Source organism: Aythya marila, assembly GCF_965140915.1.
Source record: "Aythya marila genome assembly, chromosome: 1".
Taxonomy (NCBI): Eukaryota; Metazoa; Chordata; class Aves; order Anseriformes; family Anatidae; genus Aythya; species Aythya marila.
The window spans coordinates 96,345,843-96,363,012 of NC_139042.1; the positions used below are offsets into that span (position 1 = coordinate 96,345,843).

Consider the following 17,170-nt stretch of genomic DNA (forward strand, 5'->3'; position numbering starts at 1 on the left):
TAGTTCAGCTTTATTTAAAAAAATGTGCAAGTTCAGGTCTTGTCTCTATGACAACTACAGAACTAGTGGAATGATTCTCTCCCTCTCAAGAGGCTGAAAAACTGAATAATTTAGAGAGGAAGAGATTTTTAGTCAGACTATTTACAACTGTTTAGTTTTGTTAACACCTATTTAAAGCTAATGCCTATGGAACATTTTTGGAGAAAGGATGTCTTGTTTAAGACAAAAGCTCTTTCACTCTTTAATTAAGAAGCAAGATAAGTTCCACAGGGACATTTGAACTTTCACTGAGCCTTCTAGCAAATAAGGTAACAAGACCAGATTGGACATTTGTAAGACAAAAGTAATTTGAAAAGAAAATAAGCTATTTATTTAAAAGCCATGTAAATCCAGTCCCTCTTTAAAGCACACATATTTCCAAAGTGATTGTTTTTCTTGCAAGGAAATAACTTTCTTCCTCCAGTCAGAGCAAGACTCTGCCTTTTGAAGCCCTTACTACAACAAAAAGTTGTTATAAGTGCAGTAAATGACCCTCTCTTTCAAACAGCTAACATCAGAGAAAAAGTTAGCACATTTGTTGAAAGTTATCCACTGCTCTGCTGCTTTTTCCACTCTAGAAGGTTTTAGTAGTAATATAACTACTGCAAATTATAAATAGTCTACAGTTAGCACTTCCAGATCCAGAAGGGTCATGTAATTTACAGCAAAAGTTCTCCTGCATGAAGAAAACTGCGAGACTGCAGAAGTATCTGTGATGTGTAATGTACAGCAATGAAGACTGTGAGATGTCTAAACTCACCAAGAAATACTAAAAATTTCAAGCTTTCAAGCTGCATCTTCAACTACAATGAAAACAGTCTATTGTCAGTCTTAATGTGGTAATAAGTTTTACAAGTCTTGCACAGGCTGTCTAATTAGAAAGAATTCGACTACTACTTAATATGCTTAATGATTGCATTAGTATAGTTTTAACAAAACTGAAAGCATTTGGTAGTTTGAAAGGAGAGTTCCAAATCACCAACTTCAAAAATGCCATTTCTAGGAGGATGGCTACTTCCAGTAACTGGATAAGTAACTTAAAAACTCAGGTAAACAATACTATAAAGCATATTTGACTTGTAGACTTCTGAAAGCACACTGAACAAAACGAGTGATTTTAAACCCCAGAATATGAGATACAATTACTGCCCAAGTCTGTACAAATAAGCTTCATGCTCCAACATAACCGCAATCTCCCGCTTCCTCCATATACTCACCATATCTGTGCTAACACCGGTTGAGGTAACCCAGACTGAAAAAAAAAGTTTCTAGCTTGATCACCTATAAAATAAATAGGACATCATTTGAGAAAATGCTAACAATACCCGTAAGAGTAAAGAGGAAATCATCAGTCAAAATATCTAAATCAGAAGCAACAGCAAAGCCATAAATACTTAATGCTATACATATATAACAGAGCATGATATTTAATGGTTTGTCACTCAAGAGCCTACAAGGTATTTCCAACAAGGACATACTTTGTCAGTCTGCAACAGTCAGCACCACATGAAGTCAATTGGACATTTAGTACAACTGAAAACTCACAGCTTACAGTCCCTAATTTGTGTCAATGGCTCGCTTTGCAGGAATCATGTGCTTGGTGAGAACATGAAAATTTTTCCCTTCAAAGAAATTATATATCAATACAAACTCTATCCTTGATTTTTGGTAGTACAAGGCCACTCAGCTGCCACAAACAAAATAAAGTGGTCTTTACCCTGATGTGTAACCCAAGATAAAGCTACCCTTAAAGAAAACAATGGTACATTTCAATCATTTTCCAAATATCAATTAGAAATAAGGATAGAAAAACAATTACAAAAGGATTAGGCACTTGGAAATAACGTGGCCTGCAAAGGAAATTTGTAAACAAACTAGAAATATCACTAAATATCACAGAAAGTCGATAAAAACTGTACTAGCTTACATACTGAACTACAACAGATTTTGTGTCAAGTCTGTCATGTAACAGGAGCAGGAACAATCAAATTGTATACTTGGAGCTACGTATGGGTGTGATGAGACTCTGCTAAGAATCCAATTTTGATTTCATACGCTGGAAATCATCTTGATGGGCAGATAGCAGAAAGAAAGTAGAACATAGCTTTACCTTGCATTTATTCCCATTGAGCAAAAGATTTTAGATAGCACTTAAGGGAATTTAATGCAACAAAACAAAACAAAAGTAGACACCATACTGACTTCAAAACTGAAGCAAATCAGTGGTTTTAAATGAAAACTTAGCAGGACCAATGCAGCCTTTATTCACAGCCTTGCTTCCCACAAATTACATCATTTTTTGCCATTTAGTTTTTTTAAAAGGTCACCCACAATGATTGCACTAATTTAAACAATCAGTTTCTGAAACAGACTTCAGTTAAATTAATAGATCTTTATTTAAACAGACTTCTTAGTCTATTAGTATGTTAGTGTAGCCGGTTGACCCCAGCAGAAATTAGGACCCGACCAGCTACTCACTAATTTCTCTCTCCCCAGCAGGAGGGGGGAGAAAATAGGCAGAGCAAAAGTGTGAAAAGTCAGGAAGCTTGTTAACTGAGATAAAGATGTTTTAATAATTGAAAGAGGGAGGGGAAAAAAAATAAAATAACCAAGTGATGCACAGGTGATCACTCACCACCTCCTGCAAGCAACCAATGCCCAGCCAGTCTCTGAGCAATGGCTACCTTGAAAAAAAGTGCATCCACCTCCCCTAGTTGTTGTAGTTGCTGTTGAGCATGCCCGTACAGAATATCCCTTTGGTCAGTTTGGGTCAGCTGTGTCCCCTCCCAGCTGCAGGGAGCAGTGTGAGAAAGAGATAATCCTGGAAGCTGTGCACGCACTGTTCAGCAATAGCCAAAATGGTATTATCAACACTGCAAAACACAGCACCATGCAAGCTGCCACGAATAAAGTTAATGCTATCTCAGCCAGGCTCAGGACAGGGAGTTAATTCACCGAGGGCATTAAAGCACTATAAATATTACTAAGCATCAGGGTGATTCCACATTCTGAATTGTAACTCTGCAGTTCATAACTATCAGCTGCCTCTACACAATACAGCTGCTGTATAGAGCCAGCTATAAATCATTTTAATACTACTTAAAAAAGCTAGTGGCATAAACCAGGTATAGTGTCTACAGTAAAATATCAGAAAAAGTGGAGTTGATGTAGTAAGGCAAATGAAAAATAGGATGGGAAGTGAGTAAGACTTGTTCCGTTTTTTAAATTCTTATGCCCTATCGTCTCCCAGGCAGCTCTGTACATATTTAGACTCATTAGTTAAGATTTACTTAAATGAAATTAGAAGCGAAAACTATTTCATTACCAGTGATAAATCCAGATGTTGGTTTCAGACTGTGGAACTGCTGATCATGTTTAGCTCTCTCCTCCACAGTAATAGCCCAGATATCCAGGTTGCCTAGTTGAAGAGAGACAGAAAAACAAAATTAAGAAACATCTAAAAAAAGAAAAAATCCCTATTTCTGAGTATAATTAAATCACACCATACCAGACCTATGAAAACAACATACAAAAGCATAGAAGCTATTCCTCCAAAGTCTGTAGTTGCAAGTTCCGTGAATCCCCAAATAGCCAGTCAGTACTTATAGAATATTATCACAGAATCATTAAGGTTGGAAAAGCCCTCCAAGATCACCTGGTGCAATCATCCCCCTACCACCAGTATCACCCACTAAACCATGTCCCTAAGCACCAGAGGAGAACTCCCCTTACTCGTCTATGAAAAGTGTGATGAAACCAGATGATTAACAATTTTCATTGGAAACAACAGCACAGTTCAGGAAAGTACATTCATCATTCTTTTTAAGATTGAGAAGTCTGAGTAAGAGTACATTACAAGGACCAGATTCTTCACACCACGCTCCTAATCCAGAGGTAAATATTTAGTTTACGCTGAGATTTACTACCCCTTCTACAATGCCATGATCCTACAACGTGTTCTTTAGTTCTACTTTCATTTTTGCAACAGATCCACTCTCTCTCCTCTTCCAGACATTTCACTTTCATCCTTCAGATTATTTGTACTCAGAGCAAACACAACATCTCATCTTCTACCCGAGACCTCCAACGAACTATCTAACATTATATTGCAGGCATGTCTCAACAATTTGTAGACCAGTAACACATCATGATTTCAACATCTGGAGAAGTACATTGTGCTGGTGCGACTTCCTGTAACTCCTGCTGTACAGGCATGTCATGATCTGAAGGCATCCAAGTTAATGGAATCAGTGTTCTGTGAAAATAACAAGGAAATCTAGCATTTGCTCTGTCTCAGCACTAAATTCTCAGAGATTCAATTTCAGGTAATAGGGACCACAAATATCCACAGCAAGTACTTCAAACTGCTTGCAGGCTGAGTCAGAATCAAACTCAGCAGTTAAGAAGAACATGAGAATTTCCTGCCTCCTAAATTTCTTCCATTGAAAAACTACTTTAATGTGGCAAAACATACTTTGGAGAGAAAATGAAATGGGCAAGGGGAAGAGAAACATCCTTTTAAATGTTTGGTTTTGTTAATGAAAGGAAAGCTACATTCTTGGTAAAAAATTATCATCTCTGTTTCAGATAATCTGTGTATTTCTAGAAGAAGGCAGGTTGATAATACCTCACTCAAACAAAGGACATTTTAAGATTAGTCCAAAGAAACAAGAGGCACTGTAAACAGGTTTCATAGCTGTGCTCCCTGTGAGGCTGAAATGGGATTCTCCTTTGAATACGAATGTGCCAAAACACTACAGTTCACATAAGGAACTATCACCTCCATCTTCTTGCAAACTCCCGGCAGGAGTGTTGATTAAGTTGATAGTGTTGATTAAGACTTTTTGACCAATATACGGGCTAGGCCAGCTAGTATAGGCCAAGCAATGGGAGATGACCATCCCCCGTAAAGGAAACATGACTACTCTGGCATGAGATCATAAGGCTGGATGTGGTAATTTACACTTGGAGGGAAAAATTCTTGAACACAATGTGGGGAGAAAGAAAAATACTGTGACTTTTGTAATGATTCTCTGGCGCTCTCTCTCTCAATTTGAGGTATAGATGACTCCAGTACTCCCCCTAAAAAAACACCACAAACAACAAAGAACATCTCTTCCTATCCTTCTCCAAAGAAAGAAATACAACTCATAACTAAAAACTCCTATGGCGTGAGGTAACCAAAAATGTATTCTATTAACTATTTTAAAACAATATTTATTTCTTCTCTGGATTCCCTGAAACCAGAACAAAAGATGGTCAGTATTTACTCTTCCAGATGGAGACTTGGTTGGTATTGAAACAGTAGATCTCCTTTGCAGGATATGAACATCAAAAGAGATGAAGTTAAGCCAAGCAAATGTAGCAGCCTCTTCACAAGAGCTCTGAATGGCATCTCTGATATTGCCTCATTTCCATCTTTTGTTATTGGAGGAAACAATGAGATCTATGGGAGGGCATGAAGTAGGATCCTTCCCAGCATCGAGACATCACTCGTGGCTTCAGGTCCTGGATGCCAACACAGAAGTTGTGAGGCATTTCAATATATTTGGATGTGAAGGAAGCAGTCATCAAACCACAAAATTGACTCATAGGAAAGCTATTCTTGAACACAGTAGCAAGCCCTCTAACCATCTTTTCTTACAGAAGGCTCAGCAATCATCTCATCTGCCAAAGTGAAGCAGTGCACTCTCGTACATAAAATGGGCATTTTCTTTTCCTGGACAAATCAACAGAAGGTCGAGCACACCACACATTCTTCCCGACAATTAAAAGAAATCCTATTATGCTCATTCAATTTTGTTAATGTCATCCTTAAAATGAACAGTGTTCTAGAACATCAGTGAGTCAGCCCAGTTCACGTGGTGGGTGCTGTGCTGTTTCCATGCCCATTCCCCAAGATGATTTTGGAAGATTTTTTAAAAATAAATTAGTTAAATAAAAACAAAATGAAAATTATTTATATTTACATGGAGAGGAATACCAGAGATCACTCATTTGGAGCAAGGGCTCTCCCAAGATGAAGACTGCATAAATTTCATCTGCATCTTGATCAGTGACTGCAGAAAATGTTGCATTCTTGAAAGGGGGATACGTTTCCCCATAAGAACTGGAATTTTCTTTACAACCCCATTTATTTCCTCTCATAACAATCTCAGACTTCTGCTGTCCTTCATCTAAGAGGAGATTTGCTGCTACCTGGTAGATTTGTTTTAAGTACAAATATCAAAACAGACTTCCCTCACACCACATTTGAAATTAAAGATACTCCAGGAACTACATTAGCCACATATTTATTTCAACCCACTCTTTGTAGAGCAGCCAGATCGGAAAAGCTGTTTGAAAAGAAATAGTAAACTCATTCCTTCCTAAAGCCACATCGTACAGCTAACAGGATCCTGGACAACATATGCAAGATCAAATAGCAATACATAAAGTTGAAAAAAGAAAGATGCTATCCATCTGCAAAGCAATAAGAACTTTCTAAACATGGCAAAGGAGAATGCTTTGAAGAGGAGAGTTCCCTTAAGAACGCACGCATGTGTTTAAATACGGTGCATGCGAAGTGCAGCCCGAACTCCAGTCCAAACCAGCAGATTCCATTCACATCACGACTTTCTTAGACTGTGAAAATCAGATGACATGAAAGCTATTCCCAACATTTCACACAACCTAGAGGGGTATCTTATGGGACACTGTTCAGTGAGTTTATTTGATGAAAACTTTTGGTAGCTAGTTTCGCTCCAAGATGCAGTTCCAAAGGGCTGGACTTCAAGATAACCGAGGCAGTGAATGACAGTTTCCAATTATACGTTTGTTCTAGCTACCACTTGCAAAGATGTGTTCCTTCTGTTGTACTTCATGGATTTTTTCAGACTGGCAGAGATTGCATCCAATCAATCATGTTTAACAAGAACCGCGTCTCTCTAACAACACACTCTGAATAACACGCTTTTTTGCTAAAGTCTCTTACTGAAACACTAACACTAGTTAGAAATTGAGTTCTTAGCTATATCACATCCCAAAAACTAGACTTCCATATATATTCATATATTTGTATACATGTATACCTACACACACATTTTTTGCATCCGAATTCATACACAAATACTTACAGACACAATTAGAATCCATCTACATTTTCAGAGAAAAGCATGTCACAGATGCATCATTCAGTTTAAGGGGAACCAAACTAGTTCCACTACTTACTAGTTTTCAGCACTGAAATCTATCTTCGTCATCTTCCTTCAGATCAGTTGCAAAAAAACTGGATCACAGATTGCTCAAAAACGTATTTCATATGGGTAGCAAAAAGCAATGTCTGTACTGCACTACCAGGGCCCTTTCTAGATTTTTCACCAAAAAAATGAAGTTCAAGATGTATTACCTTCCCCTGTTATAAATGGAGTGCTAAAAATCACAGCACTTTTCTTATCTAAACACAGATTATGGTCCAATACAGGAAAGAAATTAGAAGTGATGGCATACAAAAGCGTCTGCCATACTTTTCAGCAATGAAAAAGTCCAGGAGTCCTAAAAGAAAAAGCACTTCCACTTCTCAACCACAAATAGTGCTTAGGCAGCAAGAATTTATAATATTTAAATGGCACTTTAGAATTTCCTCTGAAAAAAAATATGAGAAATGCAGACAGAACCGAGTCAGGAAACTTAAAACAAGCAGATGAAGCTAGGTAACTGCAGACGGAGGCTTTGCCCTACTGTCAGTGACTGAGTGGCCTGGATCTGCCCCACAGTTACGAACAAACAGAAGGACTGCAATGGATCAATGCACAAGAAGGGAAACATGCAGCCTTTCTGCTCGGCTCTTTTGAGATGTCTCCACAAAATTTAATGCATGTTCTCCAATGGGTCTGCAAAAACATCACAAGTCTGATAACTACCACCTCAGGCAGATGCATTTCCATAAACACTTCCATACAGAACATACTTGAAAAACAACACATTTATGCAGAATTTTTTCATATAAGAACAGTTCGGGATACATCACAAATGACTTACCCCCAAAAGGTGTTGGAAACTGAGCCATGGTTCTGTCACTTTTAGCTTGTTAATAGATGCCTGAAAAAAATAAAAGCAATAATAATCACCAATGGTTATGGTATCTTCCACTTTCAATACATTTTCTGTACCACCATCAATTAGTGCAGGAAAAATCAGGGCAATGAAGAAAGAGTAACACGCAAACACTACTTGACAAAATAGTTACTTACAAGAGATCTAAATGTCTCATTTTTTGTGCTATTCTGTCCATCTGCAAGTGTCTTTTCAAACTAGCAAACATAGCTACATCTCAGTGCTGTTTCAAGAGTGCCCTCAGAAATGATCTTCGTTTATAAATAATCGGTGATGTAGTAAAGAACAGAACTAAGTCAGCCCCAGCTGACAAGATCTCAGTGACACTGCTCAACGCTGCATTACTTTCCCGGGTGTAACAGCTCTGCTCCTACTTAAGAGCAAAATTGGCTCTGTTTCCAACTGTTGAAAACACACAACATTGTCAGCGATCTGTTTTTCACTCCTGATGAAAAAAATAAAAATCATAAAATGCACTGTCTTGCTTAGCTCCTTTGTTTAAACAAAGTACATTAAAAAATGAAACTGGATTGCAAGGCTCCTTTACCCTGAAATTGGCCCGCAAATTTAATAAGTGTGTTCAAATGAATAGAGTGCTGAAGCTGGCATCGCAAAGAAAAATGCTTTAGTTGGTGGGAGATACTCTGAATTTAACACTGCTTACTTTTCAAATAACAGCAATCTAGAGTCCAGAAATTTAATCTTTAAAGGAAAAAAAAAAAAGGAAAAACATTTTTCTTTCGCCACACAAAGACTGACATGAATTGCCTGAGCCAAGAGGACAATAGCTAGCAAGAGAGCGGCAAAACAATGAAAAAGCAGCCTCTTGCCCTACTGGATTCCACTCATGTCTTCCAGGCAACAGGAGAAAAGCAAAAGGAAACAGAACCAGAAGGAGAATAATTCAGACTGCTCGAACAGCAGCAGAAATTTATCAATATCACCAAGAGAAGGCATTAAGTTGCACCACCAATTTCCTTTTGTCTGAATTTCTTGTTTGTTCCCCTCCCCATCCCCCTTTCACACTTCCCACATACTCTTCTGGCTTCCAACTTGGGAACCTCCTATATATACACACCACAGATGTCACTGAAAAAAAAAAGCAAAACCAAAAAAAAAAAAAAAACAGAGCATTTTTGCAACCTGGTCTCCCCATCAATTGCAATTTAAAGCCCTACAAAGAAAATACTGATTTTTCTCCTCGTAATTTGGCAGGGCAACCAAGCGTGGTGCATGACTCAGAAACCTCCTTCCAAATGCCAGGTAACGCAGCCGATACCAATTTCACGCAGAGAAGGCATCGACTCAGAAGTTTGGTGTCCTACACATACTGATAGAGTATTTTCACAAAATATTGCAAGCCCGGCTACCTTGGCAGCACGGCTATTCCAAAAGCGTTTCTAAAGGGCTGAAAAATGACCACTTTAATCTATAAAGTGCAGTCGGTATCTTTATTATGACGCTTCTATTCTTTAAAACTGTGAGTAAACCCTAGAAGAAAAAGCTGTCAGAGCTTCCATAGATGTACGGCTGAATCTTACAGTGCTCGAGTGTCACAGAGATAAGAGGAGGGACACCAGAGGAGCACAGATTCTCTTCCTGCTGCCATTTCCCACACGATGCAGAAGGACAGGAAAAGCATTCAAGGCAGCCACAGGAGGACAAGAGCAGAAAGCCAACAAAATAAAAAATAAAAGACAGGAAACTCGAACTTGAGAAGGAAGCGAACTAGGATTTAAAAAAGAAATAAAAGATAGCCACTTATTCAATTGTGCAAGCTGAGAAAAGAGAAATATTTTAAGAACTGGGACAGAAGAGTGCATAAAAGGACTGAAAGTGTTTAGTCCCTTAAGGGAGGTGGATTTAAGGTCACTTTATGGACTCTCCTCCCTAGATGACCACAACTCCAAAAGAATTGGTCATTTATTGCTCCTCTACCTCGAACACGTCAGACAGAAGAGAGGGGGAAGTCTCAAGACTTCCATAACCAGAGCTTTCATTTCACATGCCCAAGGTAATGCCAGGGGCCCGACCTCTGCAGGAATTAAACTTTGCAGCTGCAGACAGCTGAATTCAACAGCTCAGGGGTTGCTACCTATGAAAATGAAGACCAAAGGAGAGCAGAAACTTCACAGCCTTCTCATGCTGGGTGATGTGGTGTTTTTTTGAGTTTTTGGGCAGCTGAAGATCTCTGGGATGGAGAGCAGGTATTATTTATCTGAAAAATACCTGGCATAATCATTATGCTATAAATTTATCATATATTTCTAACGATCATGATAGAAATACAAGAACAGGTATTTCAATTCACAACATTATTTTGAAATAGCAGCGAGCTGTTTTGGATCTGCATTCTTCAAACCCTAATCTCTGCTGGTTCCACAACAGCACGAACACTTCCCTGAGCCTTCTTCGATCCTCCCAGCAACCCCCAATAAGAAAAATGTGTAATGTGGCAAAACAAAAGTTAGGAAGCAAGCAGAAAGCTGACGGCAAAGCAGTATGGGTGAACAGCCCTGGCAGGTCCCTGTGGGAAAGCAGTAGTTTCCCTCTAACCCACTACTGGCATTCAGATTTGTATGAACTTGGTTATTTTGGCTTTTTTTTCTTTTTTAATTCTCTAACAAATGTGATTGCAGTTGACCAAGAGTTTAGAAGTTACTCAAGCAGAAGGAAGAAAGCCAATAAGGGGAACCACAAGTGCACCATCAGTCAACTGTAAGCATTGTCCTTAGAAAGGCAGTGATCCTCCAGCTTCACTCCACACCTGCTGTGTTCAAGGGTCTCACCTCTCCGGTTCTCAGGAGGTTGGATGCCCACAAAGACCAGCAGTGACCATTTCCAGCAAGGAAAGCTGGGATGGAAGGTTGTGTGGTTCCTCAGAAATAATGGGGTCGATAAGACCAGATGGGCCCACGTTTTTCAGCCTCTTTTCAGTGCTCACCCGAGCGCTATTTCTCAGCGCCGAGGAGATGGGCAATGCTTGGAGATGGATTCTCAGCCCCGATTTTATTCCTCTGGGACAACCCTACCGAAATAAATGCAGCCCTTCCCTCCATGATTTCCTACAGGCTTCAGAGCTAAATGAGGCTTTCCGCATACATGAGCACGGTGGTGATGTAAATTTAAATACCGATGTCTTCTTTAAAATTTCACCTTGAAAAGTGATCAGGTTGAAAACAACTACATTAACAAGACGTAAAAGTCAGGTGTATGAAAATTCCCTCCACTACGTATTATATATAGGTTTTAACAACACGTCTCAAAACTTTGGTCATTTCTATTTAAAGTTGCCTATGTTCTTAGAAAGACATAAAAAAACCCATAGGAGGTATAAATTAAGCTCAGTTTTGCTATTTCTGTGCTAGGTGTCTTTACAGGGACAAGTCTCATGGGGAAGAAAAAAAAAAAGTAGTTTTATTCTCCTTAAAATGCAGCACATCATTTCTATTCCTCAACAGCCTTCATGTATCTTGGGCACAGACTACATGAAGTAATCCTCAAGGCAACTTATCAGTCACCTTCCTCCTCCTGCAGGAAAACAAACAAAGAAAGAAAAGCAGATAAAGCACGTCCTTCTCACGAATTCCACGTTATGGCAAAACACCCCGGGCAGGACGTCATCTCAGAGCATCACAGATGAACAGCAGGTTTCGTTGCCTTCCCGTGTTACACGGAGAAGTCCTGACACTACCATTAATAAAAGGACTCAGGCAGCTTCAGCAAAGCCTGGTTATTTAAGATAGATGTCAGAAAACAAAAATAATTTGAGATGTTCACAGGGAGTCTGCCTCCTGCTCTTTGGAGATCAGATGGTTAATACAGTTACCAGCTCGAGCTGAACTTTTCAGAGTTTCAGCTCTTCACAGGAATCATTTCTGGTTGTAAACACCCTCACAAACGTCAGGATGTTCCACTGGTCCTTGTATTTTTTTCCCAAGGTGTTGAAAAAGGCACAAATGAAGAGAAATCACTACAAACCCACCCGGCAGGCAACAAGTGTGGTACCGAAGTGTTCGTCTCTTTCCTCCACTCTAGGTCAGAAACCGGCTCCAGAGTCCAAGGGCAAGCTCCTTACTTCCAAAAACCAGGAGAAATTGAGACATTTATCAACAGGCTGTTGACAGCTGTGGTGGAAGCCCCAGACTGACAACAAAAATGATGTTTCTGCAGACAATAAACCTGCAAGCAATTATGGCCATTGTTTATTTTTTCTTTTGCCATGGCACTGCCACTTCATCTGGTTCTGTCACTCCTGCTTCAAGTGGTTTTGTAAGAAAGCCCTCCTCGACTGTTTCCAGGAACCTCCAGATTTTTGTCTCTCCTTGCTCAAATACTACATAAAGGACACATTGTCCAAAACTCATTTTATTACTTCATGGCCTTAAGGTCAAAGTTCAAGAGAAACGCTATGAAGAACACACTTGGTCAATGATCAGACAAGTGTAAGGTCCAGACAAGGCTTCATTTGCCACCCAGATTAACAACTGGCGTGCTCTTTCTGCCAGTTTCTCCCAGCAAACACCAGTTTTCCAGGCTACATTAGCTCATACTTCTGCGTATTTCCCCTTTCTTTAACCCGTAAATATTTATATTAATAATTTTACATTTACATAACCAGTAAGCCAGGTGCTCAGGGTTTATTTAGAAACACAGAAGACTATTTCTTCACAGATTCACTCCCTGAAAACGCGGTCCTTTTTCCTTCCAACAGATGAGAAGCGATGAGGCAACTGCTTACTAGCTTTGACATGCTTCTTCTGAAGCAAAGAGGAACGACAATCCCCGCTTTAATCCCCATTTCAAAGCTGGGGAAGCTACGGCAGGAAAGCATTTGATGGAGGAGATGTCTCTGGGCCCATAACCTGGTGAGTCTGAGAGGGCTTCACACCAGGATCAGTGGGGGAGGAGGACACCATTATGAACAATGGGGTTCAGCCAAGGGATGGTGTGGCCCCAAGGAGCACGTTTGAAATGCTTGCCTACCAAGGTGTGCAGATTCCATTCTAGGTTCTTCCTTCTAGGAAGGAAAAAGGAGAATCTGAGGACATTTGGGTTGTCCAGCCTGGAGGAGAGGAGGCTGAGAGGCGACCTCACTGCTCTGTGACCCCCTGAGGAGGGGAAGTGGGGAGGGAGGTGCCGGCCTCTGCTCCTGCTCACTGATGACAGGACACACGGGAACAGCACAAAGCTGCTCCAGAGAGGCTCAGGCTGGACATGAGGAAACATTTCTTTACCGTGAGGGTGGTCAAACACTGGAACAGGCTGCCTAGAGGGGTGGCTGGTGCCCCCACACCTGTCAGCGTTCAATAGGCATTTAGGCAATGCCCTCAGTAACGCGATTTATCTTGTGGCTAGCCCTAAGGCAGGCAGGGAGTTGGACTAGGTGGTTGTTGTAGGTCCCCTCCAACCCAACTATTATTCTATAATAATTCAAGATAAAAGCGAACAGCTTAACTTGGAACAGAAACCTAATTCAGCCTTATCATGAGCTAAAAGAACATATTTTGCAGAAGGGTAGAACAAGCAGCAGATAAACTAAATGATAAAATTGGAAACATGAAGTTAAAGAAACAGACCTCTTCCTCCATTCAGCAACTTCATCCACATAAAAAACACTGCTGACGACTACATATTACCAGCAGTACTGACAGAGCTCAGAAGCACCACATTTAAAATAGTCCAGGATAGTAAAGGCTGGGTAACCAAGCAAAAGTATTTCCCTGAAGCAGTTCCCAGTTCAATCAAATGCAATTAACAGCAGGAGGAAAGCAAAGGCTGCCGTGATGAGATCATTTCGTTGTACAGTCTAGCCAGCACCATTTGAATGGCTGCTGCTAATCTCACCCACATACGCACTGGTTTTAATCTTGACAGCACTTCATCCACTAATTCCAGTCATGAGTGAACTGTGACTGAATTGCAGTATCTTTTTAAAGAGATGACAGGCTTTCGTTTTAAAAGATTTAACATGATAGAAAATTCAATGGGACAGAAAATTCACTGCATCATCGACTGGTTCTAAAAATCTTTATTAAAAATCTTGTTTTATTTTCGTTTCAATATCTGATGACTTCATTCCAAAACAGCAGATCTTTTAAGGTGTGATTTTTCTTATTATATATACACATATACACACACACAAATTAAAATGAACTTCTAGGGGTTTGAGCATTTAGAGCTTTATTTGTTCCTAATTGTTGTCTTTACTTACAGAGGCATAATAAGCTGTTTTCTATGTTAAAAAGCTTCATTAACACAATTGTGGTTGAGAATTTCTGACTCCTCCCTCTTCAAAAGAAGTTTTTATACTAAAAATCTGAAAAGCAAGAATTATGGAGTTAGAAATACATGCCACAGCCACAAGATAACCTCAGTAGTACCCTGGCATTTACTTCAAGAGTGATTTAGTAAGGGGACAAGGAAATGCATGACATCACTGCTAGCTATGGAAGTATTGTGCTCACTTAGACCCTCAAAGTCCGTTTTGTTTCACAAACATGAACTTGAGCAGTGATCTCAACTGCCAGTAAATACTGGTTTATAGTTATCCTGAATGCTAAAAGAATCAGAAAAAGCAGATTGGGTCTGCTATTTACAGTACATAAAATGAAACAAGGATGCTTTATTTCAGAACTTGTAAACTGGCTGCCTCCAAGGCTCAAGGATCACAAAGCAATGGCAATGTCTTAAAAGATGTCCTCTTAAAAAGACATCTTAAAAGAGGAAAGTGGACAAAGCCTGGAATCCAGCTTTAGCCAAAGGAAAGCAACACCTGACAAAGTCTGGGTAACAGCCAGGTGTGAGTGCCACGTTATGCATATATTTGTGTATCAGTCTAAGAACACACCGACAGCCAAATCATACTTGCAACTTAGCCACCTTTAAGTTTTTAGCTCCACTTTTTCAGGGAGTTAAGCATAGTTGTTTCCAAAGCGGCACTGAATCACTTCTATTTCACTGAGCAGATTTCCCTTACCAGATTTCTAATCCCTCCAATCCATATAACCTGCAAGGCTGTGCAAATCCCCATTCTTGTCTGAGTTTAACCAACAATGACATTGAAAGAAGGGAAAAAGATTCAGATGTTCCAAGTTCTTTCACTTCATATTTCCCAATTCTGCCCCAAAGTTAACTTTTATGCTAGCAGAAGGGCAAGAAGGAACAAAAATGCTGGAGTCAGCATATAAATGTTGAGAGAATGCAGGAGCTGTGTGCCCATTCGCTTCCCCCCCAAAAAAAAAAAAAAAAAATAGCTCTAGGTGGGAAGAAATGGGATAAAGTTGATGATATATGGGAAGGCGCAGATGCCCCTGTCCTTTGAACTACTCCAGAGGAGGTCAGCTTGTTTTCCATAAGCACCTGCTCTTCTGAACTCTAAGAGGAATGGTGATCCTAAGAAGTGGTACAGCAAAAGCTATTTGCCATAGTCAGATTTTCAGAGTGTTTTATTAGGAGTTATTCAGCATCTATCATGCCATAGCAGAAACTCAGTGCAGACAACATCAATATTGAGTGAAGTAGCCAACCCATGGGCTTTCTGCTCCAAATGTCTTCCTGTCTCTGCCTTCCTAACTCTTCAGCATGATGTTAGGAGCATTTTTAGATCCACAAGTAGACAAGTAGTATGTCCTTCAGACAAATATTGCTGTTACTCACCTTTCTTTTGGTCACACGTGATCCTGTTGTTCAGTCACAGGTTGAAAGTAACAGTTCTTGACTAGTCTGCCTGACTACAGCGAACAGCATTTGCCATACCACAGTAATGCAGCTGAAGAGGGAAAAGCACAAGAAACTGCCCCGTGAGCACCACGGTCAGACAGGGAGGAGGAGGTGCCCTGGGTGCTGGAGCAGAGATCCCCCTGCAGCCCATGGAGGCCACGAGGAAGCAGATATCCACGCTGCAGCCCATGTAGGGCCCTGCTCCAGAGCAGGTGGATGTGCCACGTAGGGCTGCAGCCCACAGGAAGGCCACTCTGGAGCAGGAAAAATGAGTCAGGGAGGCAGCAGCAGAGAGGAGCTGCAATGGCCTGACCTCAGCTGCTGTTCCAGGGGAAGCAGGGGTCAGGAATGGAGGAGTGAAGCTGAGCCTAGGAGAAAGGGGAAAGTGTTGTTTTAATTTCCCAATACGCATTTTAATTGGTGATTGATTTAATTTTGCCCAAGTCAAACCAGTTACTGCCATGGGCAAAACTGACAAGTGACCTCCCTGTCCTTATCTCAACCCACAAGTTTTCTATCCCATTTTCTCCCCCCTTTTGGTGAGGAAGTGGAGCAAGAGCACAGCTGAGCAAGTGCAACCCACCACAGGACAGTAACTTAATTCAAAGAAGCCCCTATGCCAGCTGTAGACGACCCTGACTCTTTAGGAAACATCCAAGGCTGCATAGGAAATGACACAATTTAAAGAAGCATGAACAGAGAAAACTGGTTTGGCTTATGAATTATTTTTTATGTAAGTATATATAAATATTGAATGGAAGTACATGTTGACTGACTTCTACAGGTTTGGCACACAAAAGGCTTCAAGAGGACTGTGCCAAAGTGCTCTGTACATAGTAGCAAGGTGACAAAGTTACTAATGCTACATTTTAGTCAAGGAAACTGTGACAATTTGTGTTTAAAGAGAGATTAAAGAAGAGGACATGGTCTCTTTTCTACTTCAAGTAAGAAACCTGTACAATAAGCAGCACCTGCCACACAGGACACAATTCAATAACCCTCCTTGGTCTCCCAGAAATTGAACAAGACCTAGAGGCAGGCACCTTTAGCAGAGTATTCAGAGAACTGTAGCCATAAAACAATACAAATAATAGCTCCCAAGCGAGTACAGAAAACATACCTGAGTCTAAAGCAGCTGAGATATTACAAGGAAGTACCTAAAGCTTTCTTTTTTTTTTTTTTTAAAGAAAAAAAAAAAGCAGACCACTTTATTATTTACAGATTTACTCGTGCTAAGATTTGGAACTCCTTTTCCAGCAGTAGGATCATCAGTTCTCAGCTGTACAAGAAGTGAAACACTTCTTTTATAGCCAAC

At 40.2% G+C, this 17,170-nt stretch overlaps 1 protein-coding gene across 7 annotated transcripts in view; it reads right to left on the reverse strand.

The window, feature by feature from the left end:
- Window positions 1–17,170, reverse strand: part of ITSN1 (intersectin 1) — a 128,887-nt gene that overhangs the window by 94,101 nt on the left and 17,616 nt on the right. For all 7 annotated transcript variants that reach the window (XM_082780909.1, XM_082780910.1, XM_082780906.1 and 4 more), the window contains exons 2-4: window positions 8,059–8,118; window positions 3,365–3,457; window positions 1,257–1,320 (exon numbers count right to left, since the gene is read on the reverse strand). In XM_082780909.1, coding sequence (XP_082637035.1) covers window positions 1,257–1,320; window positions 3,365–3,457; window positions 8,059–8,086 — 185 coding nt within the window. In that variant the 5' untranslated portion in view covers window positions 8,087–8,118. The remainder of the gene's footprint in view (window positions 1–1,256; window positions 1,321–3,364; window positions 3,458–8,058; window positions 8,119–17,170) is intronic.